At 35.9% G+C, this 23,424-nt stretch overlaps 2 protein-coding genes across 2 annotated transcripts; one reads left to right on the forward strand and one right to left on the reverse strand.

The window, feature by feature from the left end:
• Nucleotides 1-1,114: 1,114 nt before the first annotated feature.
• On the reverse strand, nucleotides 1,115-16,858 carry SA1 (stromal antigen). The gene is made up of 10 exons (XM_085187671.1): nucleotides 16,603-16,858; nucleotides 15,610-16,241; nucleotides 12,857-13,027; nucleotides 12,144-12,348; nucleotides 11,657-11,882; nucleotides 11,322-11,445; nucleotides 8,520-10,062; nucleotides 4,664-4,794; nucleotides 3,361-3,956; nucleotides 1,115-1,361 (listed from the first exon to the last, which is right to left on the reverse strand). Exons 2-10 carry the CDS (start codon nucleotides 16,087-16,089, stop codon nucleotides 1,235-1,237), a joined length of 3,603 nt encoding a protein of 1,200 aa, XP_085043797.1. The 5' UTR covers nucleotides 16,090-16,241; nucleotides 16,603-16,858; the 3' UTR covers nucleotides 1,115-1,234.
• A 2,471-nt stretch (nucleotides 16,859-19,329) lies between these two features.
• Rab10 (RAS oncogene family member Rab10) lies at nucleotides 19,330-23,417 on the forward strand. Its single transcript, XM_085188645.1, has 4 exons — nucleotides 19,330-19,560; nucleotides 19,774-19,973; nucleotides 20,052-20,141; nucleotides 22,623-23,417. The coding sequence occupies exons 1-4, from the start codon at nucleotides 19,434-19,436 to the stop codon at nucleotides 22,815-22,817; spliced, it is 612 nt and encodes a 203-aa protein (XP_085044771.1). The 5' UTR covers nucleotides 19,330-19,433; the 3' UTR covers nucleotides 22,818-23,417.
• The last annotated feature ends 7 nt before the right edge of the window (nucleotides 23,418-23,424 follow it).

The following is a 23,424-nucleotide window of genomic DNA, read 5'->3' on the forward strand; positions in this document are numbered from 1 at the left end:
TGTCTTTTCAATACAAGCCTTCTGAAAATACACACAATGAAAGTTTAACTGAAATTTCAACGAAGGAATGCGAAAAGTTAGGATATAATTAAAAAAGAAGAGAGATAAGAGTACTAGGAAAAGATTTTTTAAGGCAAGTGACAATGAATTTATGAAAAACTATTGTATTATAAAAACGTAGCCGCGTTCGGGTCCACTAGTTGTTATATAAATATAAATTTATTAAAAAGTATCTAGCACCTCCCTAATTCGGTAGTAACACGAACTAGAGGACTCTTGATAAATAAAATGACTGCTATTACGTGAATCAATTAATTGCAATTTTAAAAGAATTTTATACTTCCATCAATATATTTTCCATTGCATATTTTTTTTATAGAATACGAAAAAGAATATAATCAAAGATTTATTCGAATAACTTACCAGTCATTAGTCTTATGGCTAATCTTACGGCGGTGAGCAGCGCACAGCGCAGACAGTCAAATGTCATGTCTGCACTCTATTTTGTCATTCAAATATTGTTAATTTTAAAGTTGAAATTATAAAGATTTTATGCAAATAAATAGTTTACGTTAACTAACCAAAAAACGTACCTACTAGTTATTTCAGATTTTACAGAAATTTTAAAAGTATCTAAATTAGCAATATGTACTTGATAATTGGTCCAAGCTCTTTAGTAAAGTTTCAAGTAGTGTTTGTAACGCTGAGGGCGTCTGGTACAGCTGAGGGGTGTACGGGTTTACTGATGGTCCCTGATTGTAGTATTTGTGGTACACTAGGAGATGTACGAAGTGAAGTCTTACGAAGCAATTTAATTACAAGATGATATACATTTCTTTTTTCAATATTTTAAAACAGGTCTCAAGCGATTTAGCGGTTAGCCTGTGTATTATTATTAAAACATGAGAATTAAATTATTATACTGTATTTATTACAGAAAAAATGAATGTTAATCTATAAAAAGACATTATAATCATTTAATTCTTGCCATATTTTGTAATATGCACTATTTTTTTAACTGCTTTTCTTCAAATGTAACTGGATCTGTAGTTTTTTATAGTTATTCTTTTATTTTATCTAGTGGAAAGGGCACTCGAAAATGATACTCAAAAAATCTTTTATATTCATATATTAAAAATAACAAAGCTGTAACAAAGATGGGGGAGGGACAAAAATCATGAAATTCGTGTGACGTTACTTATAAATAATCTTTCAATAGAAAAAACTACCAATTTCAAGCTCTTCTAGACCTTAAAATCCTTTTGGGAGTGTCTTCGGGAGTCACGGCAAGTCTCGCACTGGCCGGGATGGCTTCCTCCTCTTCCGACATGGATAACGAGCTGAAGGCTTCCCTGACCGTCCTGCGTACGGCACAACAGTACTTATGTAATTATACCATGTAATGCAGTTGATGCAATAAAAAGGAACCCAACATTTTACGTATTGATAAAATTGTGTTAGTATACATAGTGTTTTTGTCAGCACCACTTCAAATGAAACCACAGTTTTAACAACTCTATAAAAGCCTAATGCAATTAAAATTAAATTAAAAACGATTTTGCCAAAAATTAAAAAATATTTTTTTTAAACAAAATAATCAATAAAATTGACGTTGTAAAATAAAACGTCATTTGATAAAGACGACGCACGCACACATAAACCTATCCGCAGGGACACCGCCGCACACGCCTCACTCCGAAATAGAGTCGTAGGTATTGGCGATAAAGTTCAAAGTTGTTTAACCTTTAGTAGTAATATTTTTGTAGTAGTAAGTGTTTACCTTATTGGTATCTATGCGTACTGCGTCACACCTAATATAGTCTGTTGACTGTTGTTATAGTAAACAAATATGTACTTTAATATATTAAGCATTAGTAATAAAATACAATGTTAGTAATAAATAATAGAGGCCACTTTATAAATACAATTTATTATAAAACATATCCAAACTTAACTTACTTATCTAGCTCAAACCTGCTCAGAACAATATTATATGAAAAAAAATTTTTAAATTATACATGACAAAATTTATATCACCATAATGAATTAAGCCTAGACCTCTATCCAAAGGACATTATTTACAAGAAAAAAACAAAAAAATATAATTATATTAAAATATTAATAAATTGATATTAAAAATGAAGATATAAAAAATTAAGATAGCTAAAATTCAGGTTAAATCGTTACAAAAAACAAATGACGTCCCGCGGATAGAAGCCAGCAAATGGGTGGCATTTGACTACAAGTAGCAGCATAGCAGTTGAGAAGTGTAATGTTAACACGCGTTTGTTGTATGTTTCAGTTTCATATTTCATTAAGTGAGCATAAATCTCAATTTATGCTCACTTAATAAGTCCTCAGACTAGCGGCCCGCCCGCGGCTTCGCCCGCTTGAACTACATTATTATTCATTTAATGAGAAAGATTGACTGACAGATTGACGAATTGATTGTAGAATGACGTCTAATATATGAATAATTTAATCAACTCGTTCAGAAACAGCCTTAAATGAAAATTATTAATTTGGGTAAGGATTTATAATATTCTTTGTAAAATAACTGTAATCGAAAATCGAAAAATCAAATCGAATCGAATAATCCAATATCGAAATAGAATCCAAAATAATTAATCGAATATCGAAAATATTTAATTGAGAACCTCCTCCTTGTTTTAAAAGTCGTTTAAAAATACAGATTAATTACAAACAAATACAGATTTATTATAAGTATAAGTATAGGTATGGATTTCTTTATATTTACAGGCAAGCTCATGCCTTGAGGTCAGTCGAATGCCGATAACTTTTTTTTAATGAACCGATTTTGATGAAATGTTAAGTTGAGTTAAAACAAAGCAATTGGTGAAAGTTTAAAGTAAATCGGTTCAGTACCTCCGGAGATAACAGTGATCATACATACAGATAGATAGTAAGTGTCCCTCTATCCATTTAAGTGAAAAATACTAAATGTACAGACAAAATATTTTTACTGTTTTAAATATCGTAATTTTTAATGGTATTTTTATAATATTTTGTATATTGAGGCCAGTTGTGACGCAGAGGCACAAGCTAAACACGACGAGTTGTGGGTACAGTCCTGCCTTTCCTGCTACATGCGGGATAGATGTACATTTAAAATGTATTGAGTACGCGTTCTTAATATCATACATATTCCCACACTACATGTATCGTACACGGGCTGGATTGAGAGCAAGTTTTATGGATAACAAACAAAAAGTAAACATATGACTAAACTATTTACTTGATCTACTTCTAACTACTTAGCACTTATTACATTACACTAGTAAGGACAGAGCTCTCAACGGCGACTTAGGCCATACGTATCCGACATGCAGTGGACATTACCCGTGCGCGTCGTCATCGTCGTCGTCGTCGTCCAGCGGAGCGGCGGGGCGGCGTGCATAGTGGCGGCGAGCGGCGGGCGCGGGGTGCGCCGCGCGCTCATCCGGCGCGCCCGCGTCGGCCGCCAGCGAGGCGCGGTAGGCGTGCAGCGGCGCCCAGTCGTCGCCCCAGGCGCCGGCGCCGGCGCCCAGGCGCGCCTCAGCGAACTTGAGCACGGCGCGCTTGTCCTGGCGCAGCAGCTTGCCGGAGAACTCGGCCAGCGCCTCCAGGAAGAGGAGGCGCGGTGGAGGCGCGGGCGCGGGCGGCGCGTCCAGCGCGGCGAAGGCCACGCCGGCGCGGTGCAGCGCCGTAAGCGCCTCGCGGTTCTTGACGGCGTCGAGGCCGAACATGACGGCGAAGCGCTTGGCCAGCTCCTTGAGCTCGGCCAGCTCGGGAGCGCGCGCTTGGCCGGCGGGGGCAGCGGCGGAGGCGGCGGGGCGGCGCGCTGCTGTGAACAGCGCCTGCATGGCCAGCTGCATGGTGAGCGCGCAGCTCAGTTTGTTGATCTCGCGCGCCTTGCTCAGCGTCGCCTTGATGATGTCGCCGTAGTCGTTGTAGCACTGCAAGCGCACCGCGACACAAATATATACGAAAATTTACATAGTATTAGTCAGATATTAAAGTAAATAATTTGCGGTAGTCAGCACGGATCTTATACAAAAGTGTCTTGTAACATAACATAACATAAAAACTCTTTATTTCACACCATATTCAACATATTTAACAAAAACAAAAAAAATCGTACAAAAAAAGAAATGTGAAAGGGCGGCCTTATCGCTAAAAGCGATCTCTTCCAGGCAACCTAATCTTAGAGGAATCAATTTAAATGGCATGGCGCGATCAAACATATATATATTTATACACCTGCATAAATACTATCTCATAAACTACATAGAATACACGTACATAATAAAAATAAATAAATAAATAAATAAATAAATAAATAAATAAGTAAATAAATAAAAAAATAAATAGAAAAAGATACATGACAATTACGTCGAAATATATAAAAATACTACATACTAAGATAGTAATTTTTAACTTTATATTTAAATATATTTAAGGATTTAGACTGCCTCATAGTTCGCGGTAAGGTATTCCGTAGCTTCGCAGCTTAGACAGTGAATGACTCACTGTAGCAACGGGTACGACACGAAGGTATTTCCAGGACATTATCACTTTGGAATCGGAGAGTTAGGGCAAAACGGGATTCAGAGCCGAGAAAGGTAAAGCGTTCTTTAAGGTAAGTTGGACTTGTAGTTCTTACCTTAATATAATGTTTGAAGACGTCGGCGGCGCGGCGTACGGGCACGACGTTGTACACGATGAGCTTGCAGTACGCGGCCAGGAAGTTCCGGCGCTTGTGGAGCTCCTCGATGCGTCTCTCGTCTTGACCGTCTGCAACACGCACACCAACGTCCAATCACAGTACTGCACTCCGACATAACTACAAAAGCTCCAAAGCGATTAAAAATCATTCAATAACAAAACAAATTATTTAAATGTAAAATGATCCTGGAGCGGCGAGCACTTCACTGGACAGAACACTTCGTGTGAAACGTCAGCGTCGACATCAGAACCAAGTGGTTCCTAAATTAATGTGTAAAGTGCAAATCAATTCAAATTAATGTTGTATACCAGAAAATAGGCGACGTTATTAATAATGCATAATATATTATTTTATGTAGATAGATGTTAAGTTTAAAACCATTTTTAGTTATTTTTAGTGTCACAAAAAAAAACTTATAAAGAATAATAATTTTGAGAATTCAGAATATTTTTGTTTATATGTATATGAAGACTGATTATTAAATGCATGTGTTAAACATTAGTATTATATAATATTATATCATTAAGAAGCCATCACGTAAAAGTTTTCTAGGAACCAATTGGACATGCGTCATTTGAACAACCATACCAACTTGAAGAATTAAGAAGTCACCATCAATTGATTCATCGCCCATGATTCAACGCCACACATCTCACCCGACTACTTTACATGTGAATCATGCATCACTCTAACAGAAAAATCTACAAATAAGAATAAGAAGCACGATCGGATGTTGTCATTGCAAATTAGTTGCAAAGTAGTTTAGAAATCAGTTAAATGTGGCGACAGCGAGAGACCGCGGCCCAAGAGAGGCGGTCGAGTGACAAACCATAACCAAAGAAAGAAACGATGAGACACGGCACGAGACATGCTGCCAAAGCACGAGTATATACTGCTTAGTGCTAATGATAAACATATGACGACGATCCGAGGCCGCGCGCTCGCCGGAGCCCGAGGCGGCGACAACGGAGCCGCGGCCTCGGATGCGACGAATAAAGCGAGCGCGACAATTTTCCCTTAGTAATGTTAGGAAGAAGACACCGTGACACGGCGTCACGGTGAAGCGGGGTCACGGTGACGCGTCAGATCGAGACTAATATGCATTGCGGGGGGCGGCGCGGGGGGCGGCCGCGGCATTACTAAGGTAAACTGCGCGCTCGGAGAGGTGCTTACCGGCAGGGTCCCGCCGCGCCGCGCCACATGCAAGCAGAACACGCTCGTTACGCGCCGCCCCGCGCGCCGCCCGCAGCCGCCCGCGGGGCCGGTCGCCCCGCGGTCGGCTGCGAGTGCGTGTTCGAGCGCGTGTTTACATTTTGCCACAGATCTTCGTTAAAATATAACGAAGATAATGCATATTTTTCTGATCGTTAAAAACAAGTACCTATTACATATTTATATTGCACAAATAATTTAAGACACATTACTAAAGGCACGCATACGAGGGCGGGTTAAACATGTCACGGAAGGAAAAGGAGGTTAAATAATAAACGCTATATTTTAATTTTTCTTTATAAAAAACAATAACATTAAAAATCATTACAAAATTACTCTTATGTGCAGTCGGGACATTACTTTGCCATACTGCTTAAATTTCATAAGTCCGGGCCAGTTGAATGATGGAATGAAATGACGCAGAAGAACAACACTATTCTCCCACAGGGTTGTTCTTATCTTTTGTATCCGTTGTAACGTCCATCATTTAAAAAAAGATCTAATCACGTCACCATCAGGAAACCATTTCTTGATAAGTTAGAATTGCAGCATGCCTCTATATGTCCTCTTGAGTTCTTGCTTCTTGTCTACAGACGATGGTGACGACTATTATAACGATAACTGTTTTTTTTTAAAAGGTGTTTTAACTACCACTTTTCACTACTGAGGCTACTGAGTGTGCCACAGAAATGGGCATACAAATGCTCGAAAATTTTTTTTTATAGTTCTGACGCAGTCGGCTAACCCCCATTACAAATTAATTGTAAGTTATTAAATGTTAATCAATATTAACACAGAAGGACAAAATACAACCAAAGCAAACCCTTTAAATTTGGATTCTTAATTAACAAATGTAGGTGTTTTCTTTCCAGCAATAACGAAGAACATCGCTAGCCTTTTTTATTTTTAACTTAGGAAACGATTTTTAACCCACCCTCATGAAGACCGACAACAAGTATTATATCTATAACGAGAACGTTCATAACATACATGTTATAATATTTTAATCAACTTGTGTATTTTGCAAAGTATCTAGCCCTATGGCATGGGCAAGCAGGACTGACGTCTAATTAATTATTTTTAATAGTATTGTATTGCTTTTTATCTGAAATAGCAATCAACATTTTATATGTACAACATAACATAACACATAAATTATTCCAAATTTTCGGAACATTATAAGTTGTAAAAAAATATTCTACTCCGTAAATTGAGACCTACCCAAATTATATATATTACTCACATATTAAATTACAAATAAATCGAACCAGTGGAACATATATCAAAATAAAAAAAAAACATAATGAGTACAAATTATTAAGATAAATATTGATTAAGAGATTTATGAATCATCCATCCATAAAACATTTTAAAACATTACATTGTTATTTATTATTTACATTTTGAAGGAGCAATAGACTAAACAAAATATTATGCATAAAAATTATTTTAAGCGAGCTTAAAAATGTTCTGAAAATTCTAAAAAAATATATATAATAATAACATTAAGCTTCTAAATAGCCATGTTCTGTTTAAATTTCATTACGATATTTTTATGAGAAAATGAACTTTAACATTAAGGGCATACTTCCCTTACTGTATAGGTTAGAGAAAAAAAAGGTGAGTTCAGTTCAAAGTTTAGATAAAAAGCAATATAATTGTATCAAAAATTGTTAATTAAAAGCCAATGCAGCTCTCCTATTCTTATCGGGCTTATATAAATTTAAAATAACACAAAAATATGCTATTAAAGTTATTAAAGTAATCTATTTTTTTTTTGGACGCTAAGAGTATATTTTTATAAAAAAAGAATTATTTTGTTTATTCTAAGAAATAAATAAATACATAATGTGTAAATGACACTCAACCTTAAATTGTTTATGTATTTTTTGGTGCTATTATACAGTGTTTTTGTCATCACCACTTTAAATGAAACCACAGTTTTAACTACTCTATAAGAGCCTAATACAATTAAAAAATATATTTTGCGCCCAAAAATGAAAGATTTTTTTTAAACAAAATAAATAATAAAATTATCGCCGTAAAATAAAACGCCATTTGTTAAGGACGACGCACGCACACTTAACCTATCAGAGGGACACCGCCGCACACGCCTCACTCCGAAATAGTGTTGTAGGTATTGGCGATAAAGTTCAAAGTTGTAACCTGTAGTAGTATTTTTGTATGCGTAACTGCGTCACACGACATACACGACTGGACGAATTGATCTTCAATCGAATTGATCGTCAATGAAAATTTATAGTTTTTTTATAAAAGATATTTTTATAAATGAACACAAAGCATGATATAAAATACAATGATTTATGTATAGTTTTAAATTTTTTTTTTAGCGTATAGAGTATAGCGGCTTTGGCTTTTTTTATTTTACTTAACATTGAGTAAACTATACATTATTGAAATTAATAATCATTATTATTATTAATATAAACATATAAGTAATAATAATAACTAATTCAGTCTATACTCTGCTGTTTAGATTTATAGTATTAATCAATAGTGAATTTTGGTCGATGTCTATCAAAATGTGCGCGTTTGAATGTAGAGTGTGAGTGTTCGTTACCGTAGTTGTGTTGCACGAAGACGAACTCCTGCACGAAGTCGTTGAGCAGGTCACACAGCGCCGCGTCCGCCTCCAGCGTGATGCCGCCTGCGCCCCCGCCCGCGCCCCCGCCGCCCGGCTGCTCTGCGAAAAAGATGAGCAGGTCGCAGATGCACACGTAGGCCTCCTCGCGCAGCTCCGGCGCGCGCCCGTGCGCCACCACCGCGCGACACTGCGTCGCGTACGCTCGCACGCGTTCCTGCAGGGCCGCGGCGTCGCCCCCGCGCTCCTGCAACTCGTGCAATGACCACAGCACCGAATAGAAGCAAGCACGCAGCACGCACACCAGCGCCTCTACCGGCATGCCCATGCCCTCGGCCACGTCCCCCTCCGCCTCACCCGCGTCCGCCACGCAGCGCGGTAGATCCTCGTACAGCGAGTCCCAGATGTGCGTGTCGTTGAGGTTGTGGCACATGTACATAATGGACACCTTGCGTAGCGAGTTGGTGAGGCTGAACAGTTCGTCGGCGTCGGGCGTCTCGCCGCCCTCCAGCAGCGAGCGGTAGTCGTCGACGGCCTCCTTGTAGCGGTTGACGCACATGTCCGTGATGGTAGCGCGCTCCACGTTGCAGCGCGTGTATACGGCGTGCGCATCGCTGCACAGCACCTCCAGCGTGCGCGCGCATGTCTCCAACACCTCCACCTCCGTTTGCACCTTCACGATCTCGCGGATCTTCTTCAGCAGCAGCGTGAGGTTGCCCTCTTGGCGCTGCGTGGTGTACAGCTCTAGATCGAAGTACTGCGGGATGGCGACCAGGTTGGCCAGCTTCTCAGGGTCAGCGCCGAACTTGTCGAGCAGCGCGGGCAGCGTGACGATGAAGTGCGCCGTCATGCGCGCACGGTCGTCGCTCACCAGCTTGGCCTGCTCCTTGGACAGCTGCGCGTGCTTGCGGGCGGCGCGGCCCACGGGCGGCTCGCCGGTACTAGCCTGACGCACGCAACACACCATGAGCTCGATGAGGGAGGACTCCTGGCGATTGTCGAGCGCCTCCTCACCGGGGCCCGCCTCTTCCAGCAGCAGGTCGGTCATGCACTCCCAGTCCTTCATCATGGGGTTGGACTCGATGAGCGAGTCCACGAGGTAAGCGCCGTGCTCGTGCAGCTCGGACTCGATGAAGAACTGCACGAGATCGCGCACGAGCGGCGTGTTGGGCAGGCGCGCTTTGCCGCGGCGTGAGCGCGCAGGCGTGGCAGGCGCAGGCTCGGCGCGGAACAGGCGCACGTTGAGAAATTCGCCTGCCGCCGCCGCCACGCCGCGCCATGAAGAGTACACCAGCTCGTACACGTTCTCACAGTCCTTGTCCGTGAGCACATCGGGGTGCATCTTGAGGATGGCGATGACGAGGCGCACGGCGTGCACGGCTACGTCCATCTCCTTGTCCAGCGACATGGACACGATGCGGTCCTTGAACTTGGACGTGAACAGCTCCAGCTTACCCTTCAGCTCCTCGCACTCGTACAGAGGCTGTAAAGCTTGCAGGCAGCGTAGACGCACCTCGCCCACCTGCGACACCACAAACAAGTACATATTAAGTAAATGTAGGGGACAAAGTATGACAATCTGATTTTTTTCTTCGTCATTTGTCAGTCAGACATTCGAGTGTGAATATTTGATAATAAAGAAAATGTATAGCTGTTGAAATTGTTAAGTATCAATTGACCATTTATTGAAATTTCGTTCTAAGCATTATTATACCTATATAGGTAGAGATTAGCAATAAACAATATACTTTAAGAATAAAATTAGTTTGAAGATAAAAAATTGTTTTATTGTTTCCTAGCTTTATACTAACAATCTATATACAGGGTGGAAGAGGCAGCGCTTCTTTTATTGAAACTGCATATAGGGTAATATATTTCAAACCCACACCTAAGAAATTAAACAAGGTACCTCAACAGTTTGGACGTAGGAATTTTTATCCATACCTGTATTTCGTGTGACGCACACATACGTGTGCGACGTTTCCGATTTGACAGGTAAGTGTGTGCGTGCCTATGTTATACTTTACAAATGGCGTTTTATTTTAAAACGATAATTTTATTATTTATTAAAAAAAGGACTTGTCCTCACTGACTGAGGTAAGACGCACGCACAGCCGTAACCGCCGAGGGTAGAAACGTGAAATTTGGACAGATGTTTACTTTCGTAATCTGGACATCCACTAAGAAGGGAATTTGAAAAATTTTAATCCTAAAGCGGTCAAATAGGGGTTGAGAGCTTGTATAGAAAAAAAATTAAATCAGCATCAGATTTTTATAATTTGAAATTTAGATTTTTAAAAATATTTAAGTGAACACGTATTTCATCGTTTTCTAGAATTCTCCCCCTAAGGGTGCAAATAAGAGGTTGAAAGTTTGTATGGAAAAATCTTTAAAACGCCACCGATTATTATAAAATTTGAAATTTAGATACTTAAAAATATTTAATTGAATATGTGTTTCATGGTTTTCTAGAATTCACCCCCTAAGGGTGCAAATAATAGGTTGAAAGTTTGTATGGAAAAATCTTTAAATCGCCACCGATTTTTATAAAATTTGAAATTTAGTCTTAACAATATTTCATTGAACACATGTTTCGTGGTTTATTAGAATTCACCCCTAAATAAGCAAGCGAAGCTGCGCGCGTCCGCTAGTTTATAATAAAACGCTACCAAACAGAATGTGTTTCAGGGTATAGAGGGCTAAATTTACATTAATTTCATGTTAACATTCAAATCTATTAAATTGAACAGTATCATTCTATCAATATTTCAGTACACTAACTTTATCATGAAGAGTCCATCCTATGTATTTTAGGTAAAGATCATCTAGAAAGTGTGCTGGGAACTTCTCCATCCAAATGCCAATCTCAGACATAGTAATTGATCTTATATCGGGCAATGTATCTCTGAAAAAACATATTGAAAGTCACATTTCCAATAAAATAATAATTAATATTTTTAATTGTTAGAAGCTATCGCAGCAGAACAGTCTGACAGTAAACACGATGGTTGTCACTTCGATTCTCACCCTTCTGGTAATTACCCAAATTGCAGTGATCAATTACAGCATATAGTTTAAAGCTAAAAAAACTTCAACTTGTCTATAAAAATACATACCTGTATCGATGCACAAACACCGACTTGAACATATAAGATAACATGTTCTTGATTTCCTCCATGTTCTCCTCCAGCTCCTGGCGCTTGGCCACAAGGACCTCGAGGCGTTCGCTGGCTCGCTTGTCCCGGGCCTTCAGCCGCTCAGCCTCGTACTGGCGGAGACAGTTGTCGCAGTTCACGCTTGTCAGCAAAGCCACGTCTACCAGTGCCGTCATTAATTTCATTACTGTTGATCATATAAATATTTTAACCTTTTAGCTTTTCAAATGTAATAGAACTAAAGTAGAGCGTCGACCAAATACACTCACGCGGGCGGATAGGGTTTAAAAAAAAGTTTCTTTTTCGAACTTCTTTTTATTAGGCCCACGAAGACTAAACATAGTATTACGACACTCCATTTTGGAGAAACTCAACCCCGCTACTTTATACAGGCCTCTGCCTACCCTCCTATATACGAGATACAGTGTGAAGCTCAAACAATACTGACCTGCCAAAGTAGCCGTGTGTCTAAAAGCTCTCACTTGTGAATCAGACAGACCGGTGAGCAAAGAGATTATGTTGTCCATCAGATATTGATCATAGATAATAGAGTACTGGCACATTTTCACTAGGGTTTGAATGAACTCACAGAAGTTGGAGCGAAACTTCTTCCACGTCTGTCCTGTCATTATTAGAGGATATTCTCCACTTTCCTGAAATCATATATTTTGAACCAGCAACATATATAATATATAACATACGAGTATACACAATAACTGAAATTAGACCACACCTTTACCCACAGTTTTTGCTATAATATTATTAAAAATTTTAATTAAAACTTTCAATGCCAGAAAAGAAGTTTTTTTTTTATAAACTACTATATAGACAAAGTATATACCATATCAATTTATGCCACATGTAGCAGGGTAGGCAGAGGGAACTTAATGTTAAGACACTCCGTTCCCCATCTTTGTTCAAGAAAAGAAAATATTAATAAATAATAATTAATTTCCCCGAGTGGGGATCGAACCCACTATCGTCGCGTTTACAGTATAAGGTAAAGTAATTTAACTAAATTACTTTATCTTACAACATTTTTGTTTATATTAAATACTTTAAACATTTTGTTTCAAATTTATAAAAAAAAATTGATCATTTTTTTTCCACAAATTACTGTAATCCATGCACTTCTCCAAATAAGTACAAATAAACACAAACCTCATCAAACTCTTGAGTCATTTTCTTAATAATGAGTGTGTGGTCCATCTGAGCCATGTCTGGGGTGACTTTGCCACGGCATCCAGAAGAATTGATAAAAAATTGCATAAGTTGCACTAGAGCACTCTCTTTGTTACTCTTGTATTCTTCAATCCATATGTCTACTACTTGCTGGAAAGAAAATAATGCCAAAGTAACATATATGACAAATAGATTTTTTTGATATTTGAATATTCAAAGCAATCAAATACTACAGACTTTTTCCACTAGATGTTGCATTGTTAGTTAAATGAGAATCCTTAGATTATGTAGACCCGTCATTCATTACACATTCATTATATATGTATATTAGGCTTTGCTTTGCTCACTTGTACTATACAAATAGTTATTCAATATATTTGACATTATTTTCAGTTTTGGAGGTGAATTCTAATAAACCATGGATCAAGTGTTGAATAAAAAATTTTTAAGTCTCAATTTCTAATTTTATAAAAACCTGTGCAGATTTAAAGATTTTCCATACAAACTTTAAACCCATAACGGATCATCCCATTAGTATAAAAATTTTTCAAAATTCCTTCTTAGTGGGTGTTCACACTATGATAATAAACACCTGCCCAAATTCCACATTTCTACCATCATCAGTTATGACTGTGCATATAGACAATATATATAGATTTTTTTTTTCAGATATCAAATACATACCCCCTATTTCTTTTTAAGTCTAAAACCAGGTAGTCACCTTGATCTATTTAAATATAAAATTTAACCTCAACAGTAACCTGTTCCGAGAGACCTCTGAATATCTAGATAAATTTGTTATAAACCTTTTATAACAAATATAATTACATTATTTTTGTTTTAGAAATAGTTAATATATTGTTTGTTTTTTTATTTATTTACTAGTGGCCCGCCTGCGGCTTTGCCCGCTTGAACTACATGATTATTCATTTAATACACACAATTGACTGACAATTATAATATATATAAATAATAATTTGTTATATTTTGCATTAAAAATTATAAGTTACAAGTAATTATTAATGAATCAGCATATATGTACAGTTGGCAGTTTCTATTCAATTTAATAAAAAATATATCATTACCTCATTTATACATATAATACTTGAGATTTAAATAAAAATGCTAATATTTATTTAAATGAGCTAACTATTTACAGAGCATGTGTAATTGTTTCCTGCAAAACAAATGTTTAAAATTAAAATGCTTCTTCTGTTCTATCTCAATGTGACAATCATATTTAATTATAACTTGTTTGGTAGATTATTCCAATAAATATACCTATTATCTGTATTTAAGTCAAATTTAAGTTAATTATAATGAATTCTAAAATGTTTTTTGACGACATTATCGTAATTTATATAAGGAATGTTGATACATGATATTTATAATAATATACATTATTAGGTACGTAAGTTAATTCTTTATTATACTGTTAGTGAACTTGTGTAAACTAGGGTAGTGTAGGTGAAAAAGAATATAAAAAAATGAACTACTATATGTGTTAATCTATATGTGTGACTATATGTGTTAATTGGGGAATGCAAGAGTGTCCATCAAAGATCGTATTTATTCTTCATGGAGGAGACAAAGTCTTCAATAATATACATATCATTATAAAATTGACCTCAACTGTTACCGCCTTCACCGCATGGAAGTACTCCTAGCTTATGTTATTTTAAATTATTAGGTCAGAATAATAACCATTTCATTTAACACTGACCATGTAGAACAACTATTCTGATGCCATTATATTCATATCTCTTAAGGTTTAGATGGGCTGTTAGGGTTCTATATGATTTGCTCCAGATCTTCATATTTATTATATGGACAGAAAATGCTTGTTATGTTGATCAACTTTTACTAAGACACTATATTTATATCTCTTAGAGACTAGATGGGCTGCTAGGGTTCCACGTCAGGTACTCTAGTCCTTCATTTCTGTTATTAGAAATTGTTTGTCATGTTGCTTAATTTTCCCCAAGGCAATATATTTATATCTCTTATAGTTTTGACAGGCTGTTAAGGTTCATCAGGTATCCAGATTTTCAAAATAAATTTGGCCTAAATGTGGCCTAGACTTAATAGCTATACAACCAAAAAAGTTTCATCCAAATCCATCCAGTACTTCCAGAGATCAATGTGTACAAACAGACAAACAGACAATTTTTTTTGTGGGTTTGGGCTCTATTACTGATCCTAAACCCCCCTGAATTATTATTTTGTAAATGTACATATTATTATATGTATAGATTAAAAGAATATAAAATTAGATTATTTTCTTTTAGGGGTATCTTTTTCACAATCTGGATAGAGATTTCTATGCTGTGTTAAGTGTAAAGTTTTCTGATATTTTGTTTTTATTACATCCATTTTTTTATATTTTAAAACATGAGTAAACCTGAACCAAATTAAATAAAAATAAAAAAAATCATAAAAGCTTTAGAAATAGTATTTCGGTTTCCATTTTGTCTCATGCCAAAAAGAATAGATTATAGTTAAATCAGTCTATGCTTTTATTTGTACCTGAATAATAGTAATGGATTTGTGACATAATTCCTTGTTTTATATTGCTTTATAACAAAGGTCACTGTGACACTATTGAGATTTGATTGTATTTAAATCCTAAATTTAGTCTTTAAGTTCTTTTTAAGATAAATAAAAGCAAAAGCATTATATTCATTTCAAAACATTCAAAATATTTTGTTGATAATAGTGTTTTAACAACTTACATTTATTGCAGTCTTGTTGAAACGCAGTATATTGTAGAGACTGTTTTCATCATCCCCCGGTAAGAGTACAGGAGGAGGTGAATAAGCTGGAGGTGGTGCAGCGCCACGACCTCGACCTCGCCCTCTACCACCACGTCCTCGCCTGCGCAGCGGGGGCGGCGGGGGAGACTCAGCCAGACGCCCCACATAACCACCGTCCCCGCCTCTACCTCTACTTCGCGTTATCCGCTTAGTCGGTGCTGGTGAAGGAGATCTGGTTTCTTCTTCCTGATGTTCATCCGCAAATTCCCTAGGTGCATCTGCCATGGTAGAATTAACAACGGCACCCACATTAAATCCAGAATAGTTAACAGTGGATGTTTCGGGGTCATGCACCGATTGTCCTCCATAGTCGGTCATAGGTGTAGCTGGTGTCATAGGATTTACATATTCCGGGGGAGGATCATCCATTCGGATGCGTTTGCCGCCTCGCCGATGCATCTTTTTTGTAATGGCCTGATTTTACGATGACAGGCGCCAAATAATTTGCCAGCGTCACGTATAGTAGAAAAACATGAATGATATGAAGCAGTAAATTTTGTAAACTATTATGAACTGATAGAGATATGGTAGTAGATGGACTGGTTCAAACACTAAAACAAACAAAAGAAAGCTATATTAGTGTTATACGAATGAAAATTAATGATTAAAATAACAGAACCAGAACTATAACTCGATGTCATTATCTACAATCAACTTCAGCAAGATTTTAATAAAAGGACAAACCAAAGCTAATATAAATTTTACATTAATAGGACGCTATACTTTAAGAGGCAGGATATCATATAGAGAATAATGTAAACCGTAGAGCCTTCCTCCATACTACACTCACGAATAGAATTATCTTTGACCCTTAAGTTAGCTAGTTGTTGTAATAGCGAGGCCTAGGTGAAGTCAACAAATGCTGTTGTTTTTATATTTTTATGTGACGCATTAACTACAAATATGTGTTACCATTATGTTCTATATTCTTCTCATCATATTAAAATTCTAATGGTACGAGTAAAATATATGGATCGCAAAACTTTCAAAAATCAATGAATAATCAGGATCAACTTCAACAACAGAACAGAACTTCAACACAACACATACTCAAATTACAAATACGACGCGATAGCACAGATGACAGAACTCAGAAACCGGCGCGCGCATTCTTCAGCAGCACAGGGCACAGTTAAAAATATATAATACAGAATTAAGAATAAGATCAGAAGTCTATGGCAGGGCTTGTCAACGTTACCAATTCACATTTAAATTAACGTTAATTACCGTAATTCAATATAGATACCTAAGTATCGTTACAATTTGGTAGCGATACTTGGTAACTTAACGGAATAATAACGTTATAATAAGGTTAATTTTGCGTTAAATCATAACGTCAAATTTAGTGTTACTTCGGAAGTAGCGATAAAAGAAGCGGTATGAATCATCCTTTTCTTTTATTACCTTTATGCGACGTTACCGTTGTAGCGCAACGGCACAACGGTGTGACTGTAACGCAACGGTTGTGGATTTGATCCCCACTCGAGGAAGTGAAATATTTATTTACGTGTATTTTCCCTTTTTAGCTCTGGTGTCGAGGCAAAGCGCGGCGTTGAGTTTTGCCACTCAACACACAATGCCTCCAGAATTCGGCTGAAAGTGGAGAACGGAGTGTCTTATCACTAAGTTCCCTCTGCCTACCCTGCTGTGTGCAGGATACAATGTGAGGCTAAAAGAAAAAGAAACAAAGGAAGTTTCACAAAATATTTTTTATAATGATAATAATTTTATTAAACTTACCCATTTAAGTTTTAAAATATTGTAAGACCACCGATGTCGAAACAATCAAAACTCGGAATAGCAAAAGAAAATACGGCCGCTATGGTAACAAAACTAGTTTATGACGATATTATTTTAACGATACCTAATGATTTCAAGTTAAGGCTCATTATCATATATTTCTCAAGTATCGATACCCGGCGTAACGATACCAACTTTTAAAAGTTATTTCAAGCCCTGCTGGTCTATGGCAAGCTCATAATCTATACTAATATAATAAAGCGGAATAGTTTATTTGTTTGCTTAAACGCTAAGACCTCTGGATCTACTGGTCCGATTTACTTTATTTTTATTTTGTATGAAAGCTGCATTCTTCAGGAGTCTTTATTGCATTACGGTGTAATTCTTAGTTAGCCTTAAATCACGAAATAACAATAATAAGGAACGCCATCGAATAGCTTTAAGCGCGTACGCTGCACACATAGTTGATTATATGTCAGTACATTGTGTAACAAATATATTGAATTTTGTTAGATCTAAAGAAAGCCTGCGACACCATATATCTATCTCTTAAAAATAAGTAACGATAAGGCATTTTGTGACAAAAAATACTTGAACATCGTAAGGTTATATTTCATCGATTTTTATTTCACATGTAAGTATATTGAAAACTTACGAGTGAAAGTTATTTCATCATTAAGGAAATTTAATAAAGAGTTGTAGTAAATAATATAATAATTGTATTGTAGGGTCATACACAAATCGCGACCTAAATGTGTACGAAATAAAAAAGTGAAATATTTGTTCAAAATCACTCTCATTTCATTCTTATAGATTAACCTAATACAGGAAAAATATGAGACCAGATCATTATTCGTTTTCGAGAAAAATATTCGATGCATAATTTTTTTTGATGACCACAGAACGGACACAGTTCTACAGAAAAGTATAAAGTATTAGTGCTACATGTATTTGATTGGTTTCCTACTTCTGATAATAATCGTATTGGTTAATAACGTCCTTGATTACGATATGACATCAATGTTGTCACGAAAAAATTAAAAAAATCTAGTAAATGTCAGATTCATACAACAGATTTCTTCAGTCTTAAAAATGTAAGGTAATAAATAAAAAAAATATATAATTTCTTACAATTACTGAGTAGCAAGCATATTAATCCATGTTTTCTTATCATTATTTGTTTGTTCATAATAGTTTCAGTTATTTTCTACATACCTCAATGGAACTAAACTCAAAATCTTTTAATAACTTAAACCACTTGACACTTGTAAAATGCTATATGTTTAGTATAATCTGAAACATTAGTCTACATTTAATTTTACTAGATATATACGATATATTGATTTTATTTTGGTCATTATAAAATAGCAAAAAAGCTGTCTAATATTACCAAATTAAAAGATATTACATTTAAGGTAACTTTAGTAGAAACTTTTTAAATACAGATTTTTTGGATCACAGAAAAGAGTCAGATACGTGTAACAGCTAGTTTATTAGAAATTATAGTAAAAAGGCTGAAGCACATTTTGGAAATTATCATTATAAAATTAAATCAAGTATATTCTACGCTGAAAATATGTGTGATTTCGATGACACGGGCGTAATAACTTAAATTTCAAATTTTTGAATCTATGAACTACGAATCTGAACAGCCCACAGAAGGGGACAAATGATGGAATTTGAATTTTTTTCTTTACATTTTTTTTTCTATCATTTTTTTTTATCCACTTATCATAAGGAGGTAGGCATAGTTAAATTTAGAATGAAAAATCGTTCTATTTTCTTTTATTTGTTATAGCTATTCTAATATAACACTCATATGAGTATGACCCTGTACACATTGTACCATAGTTGCCATATATCAATACTACTATCTACGTTCAAAGTAAATGGCAACTACTTGCTTATGACGGCATTGAGAATTGAGATTTGAACTGTCAGAATTTTTGATCGAATGAATTTTTGATATAAAGTAGCTTCGTTTTTACAAATAAAATAATAAAATGGCTAAGAAAACATATGATTTGTTATTCAAACTTCTTCTTATTGGTGACTCCGGTGTCGGCAAAACATGTATATTGTTCAGATTCTCAGATAACCATTTTACAACGACGTTTATTTCAACTATTGGTACGAAACTAAACCATCTTTATATTTTATTTTCGTGCTGACTTATATCGAAATCAGCAATTACTTAACTCATTATTTATTGATTTGGTATTTTTTACTAATTTTGCCCCCGTCTTTATTCAATCTGGTAAAAATTGGAGCTCAAAAATTCGGAGAAAATTAAATGTGCTATATGTTAATTCGTTCATAATGTTAATTTTGAAATTCACGCAGGTATAGATTTTAAAATCAAAACAGTGGAACTTCGCGGCAAGAAAATCAAATTACAAATATGGGATACTGCTGGGCAGGAAAGATTCCACACGATCACCACATCATATTACCGCGGTGCAATGGGAATAATGTTAGTTTATGATATAACTAATGAAAAAACTTTTGATGATATTGTAAAATGGTTAAGAAATATAGATGAGGTATGTAATTTTGTATTAAAATTGTCAAGTATTTTTTTTGTTTAATGGATGACACTATATTTAAATTGTCTCTTGTAGCATGCTAATGAAGATGTTGAAAAGATGATATTAGGAAACAAGTGTGATATGGAAGAGAAAAGAGTTGTCAGCAAAGAGCGGGGAGAAGCTGTGAGTATTATTTTATTAAACTATTGTTTTGCTTCAAAATATCTGTATAATTCCTTGTTTGTATAGTTCATTTTATGACTGCTCAACAAATAACTAGGAAAATGTTAATCATCCAGCAGTAAGCTTACAATTTATAAATAATTGTATAATAATTGTAATGAGATTAATAATAAATCTTCAATTTTTATGTTTTTTGTCATCATACTTTGTTCTGCTTATGTCCAAAGACAGAGAGACAAGGTCTAATGTTCTCGGACTTGAGACACTTATGTCGAGTGTCAAAACTCATAGCCATGCTTGGTCCACCAAATCAGGGAAATGAAAATCACATTTGCAGTGAGGCGCTGTCACTGTGCCGAGGCCTCGTATAAAATTGTGTGGATTAAAAAATACAATAATTAATATGTGGGATCAAGGAGTGTAATACGATATACAATAATTGAGGACATTTACTGACACAAAACATCAATTGACATACTCATTACATGTTGGCTATATTTAACAATTATACACAATTGCTCTACTTTAGTCTCTATGATACACTTAATTAGGTTTATATTTGTTAAATTTAAATGTTTCCTCTCAACAATAATAATTTCAATAACTAATAGGAATAAAAGGTCAATTAACTTTTCCTCTTGGACAAATATCAAATTGTGTTTATATTTAATTGTTTTTGCAGTACTTTCTATATTATTTACATTATTAAAATGTTGTATTTGGTGCATGAGACCGCAAGTAATGTAGCCAACTTTGGACTATCACACACAAAAAACTGTTAAATTTAACCAGTAGCTCTCTAGATAAGCATGTTTAACCAAATAAACCAAGTGTTTTTTAACCAACCAATTTTAGTAAAGATAAAATGTATCAAAAAATATAGTTGCTTACAAATTTATGATTTTATATTTTTGACATTGGCTCTGGAGTTCAATATGTTTGTATGATATTCCAGATGCACATATTGTGGCTTTATGCATATCACGTCTGTTATTAAAAGAACAATGGCTTGATTATGATTATAATATCAATATCTTCTATTTATAGAATGGTGTCATGACTCTTTCTTCGTCTCTGAGTAGGTATGTAACCTACTCAGAGATGAAGAAAGGGTGTTGTATGTATTAATTCACAAAAAACTAGACTAATATTATTTTTTAGAGTTTTATACAATATTAACATAAGTTTACACTTTTAAAGTGATTCACGTTGAATTCAATTACTTTTTCGCTCTTGTCGCACAAAAAACACATCTTCATTTTCAAGTCAGCCTTTAAAATCCAATTTAACTCAAAACGTCTTCACTCCAAAACGAAATGAACTTACTAAGTAATATGTACTAAAACATCTCATTCGGCAATCTCCACTTTTATTGCATTTAGAAACAGTGCATCTTCGAAAATTACAATTTTATTACATTTTATATACTTTGTACCGCGCCGCAAAATATTTATCAACAGTAAAAAATAGAGATAGTAGAAAAGTAGAGTTTAAGGCGGTCGCGGCGCAGCGGCATAAGGATGTGACTGTAACGCGACGGTTGTGGGTTCCATCCTCGAGGAAGTTAAATATTTATTTACGTTTATATTTCCATTTCTTCTGTTTGGTGTTCTGCTATTCAACACGCAATGTCTTCAAAATTCGACAAAAAGTGGAGAATGGAGTGTCTTAACACTAGGTTCCCCCTGCCTACCCCGCTGTGTGCGGGATACAGCGTGAAGCTGAAAAAAAAAGGAACACAACAAATTGATATTTGCCGTCTCCTGGTCATAAATCTAAATAGCGTTTATTAGTCGACATTGTAGTCGGAGTTTCTTCGAGTCTATTATTGCAAAATTGTATTTGTTTATTATAATTCTATTACATATATTTATCTTCTATGTAAATTGTTAAAATTTGCGTGAGACAGAAATAAATGCAGCAACAGTTGTCAAAAAAAACCAATAGAGAACGAAGAGAGAGAGAGAGAGAGAGAGATTATTGAAATGAATTTTTCCATAACAGTTTTTCATATTTTTCATTATTCATTATACTTCATTATTCATTATAATTCATTATATTAAGGAACCATGATGTAATTAATTTTGATTAAATTAAAAATTTGATTAAATTAATAGCAGGGATTAATGCCAGGAAGAAGAAGATGTAATTAATACCTTAGATTAGAACATCGATGTTTGTGAACATTTATATAATTAAAAAGATTAGTAGTTTTAAATTGATTATTTTGAATAAATATTAGTGTTTAGAAAAGCGATTCAGCAAAGACTCAATACCATGACTTCATTATTTCACTCAATAAACAAGGATGATTTCTTCTTTACATACTTTGTTTTACTTACTGTTTTTCTTTAAAACATAAGGCAGACCGCGCATTTCATCATCTATTCTCATAGTCAACCGACGCCGGAATAAAATAATTCAAATGATACTAAGTTGTTTGTTTATACTTGCTAAATGTGGAATATGTACAACTCGCAGATCGCGCACGAGCACGGCATCCGTTTCATGGAGACGTCGGCCAAGTCCAACATCAACATCGACCGCGCCTTCTCGGAGCTGGCGGAGGCCATCCTGGACAAGGCGGCGGGGCGCGAGGCTGACGCCGACCACGCGCGCATCGCCGTGGAGCGCCGGCCCTCGCGCGCGCCGCCCGCCCGCGCCTGCTGCTCCTAGGCGCGCCTCTCCCCTGTATATAACCCCGAACGATGTAGATATCTTATGTATTGTTTGTTCTACCTTAGAGCTTCACCTCTCTTCTCAAATGTTCTGTAACCTCTGTGTCGTAAGCGTATGTTTAGTGGTAATTCGTAATAATAACTCGTGTGCAATAACTGTTGACACACAAACTTGGAACGAGAGTGGCCCAACTTCATTGAGTCTTGTTGTAGGGTTGCTTAATATCTAGCTTTGTTATTTGTGTTCAAATAAACCATAATATCTAGTATAGTAACTCTAACATGATCGGTGAAGAAATATCAAAATCGTGCCTCTTTTCTCGATGTGTATTTCTAGTTTATGTACTAATTGCAGCTTGTTCATATTTAAAAATACATTCGTTCATTAGGTCGATAGCTTGTACAATATCGTATATATCTATAGATGCAATAATACATCAGTGTACTTACGAGCGTAGGTTTACTAAATTACACTAAAAATATTTAAATAGTTATATAAGTAAAGCATTGTACGGTGTATGTGTCTCGTCGGTTTTTATCCGCTTTTATAATAAACATCGGCATTGTATATTATGTTCATAATAAACAACCTATGGAAGATGAGT

Source organism: Heliconius melpomene, chromosome 7, assembly GCF_056956725.1.
Source record: "Heliconius melpomene rosina isolate 202511_hmr_F chromosome 7, ASM5695672v1, whole genome shotgun sequence".
Taxonomy (NCBI): Eukaryota; Metazoa; Arthropoda; class Insecta; order Lepidoptera; family Nymphalidae; genus Heliconius; species Heliconius melpomene.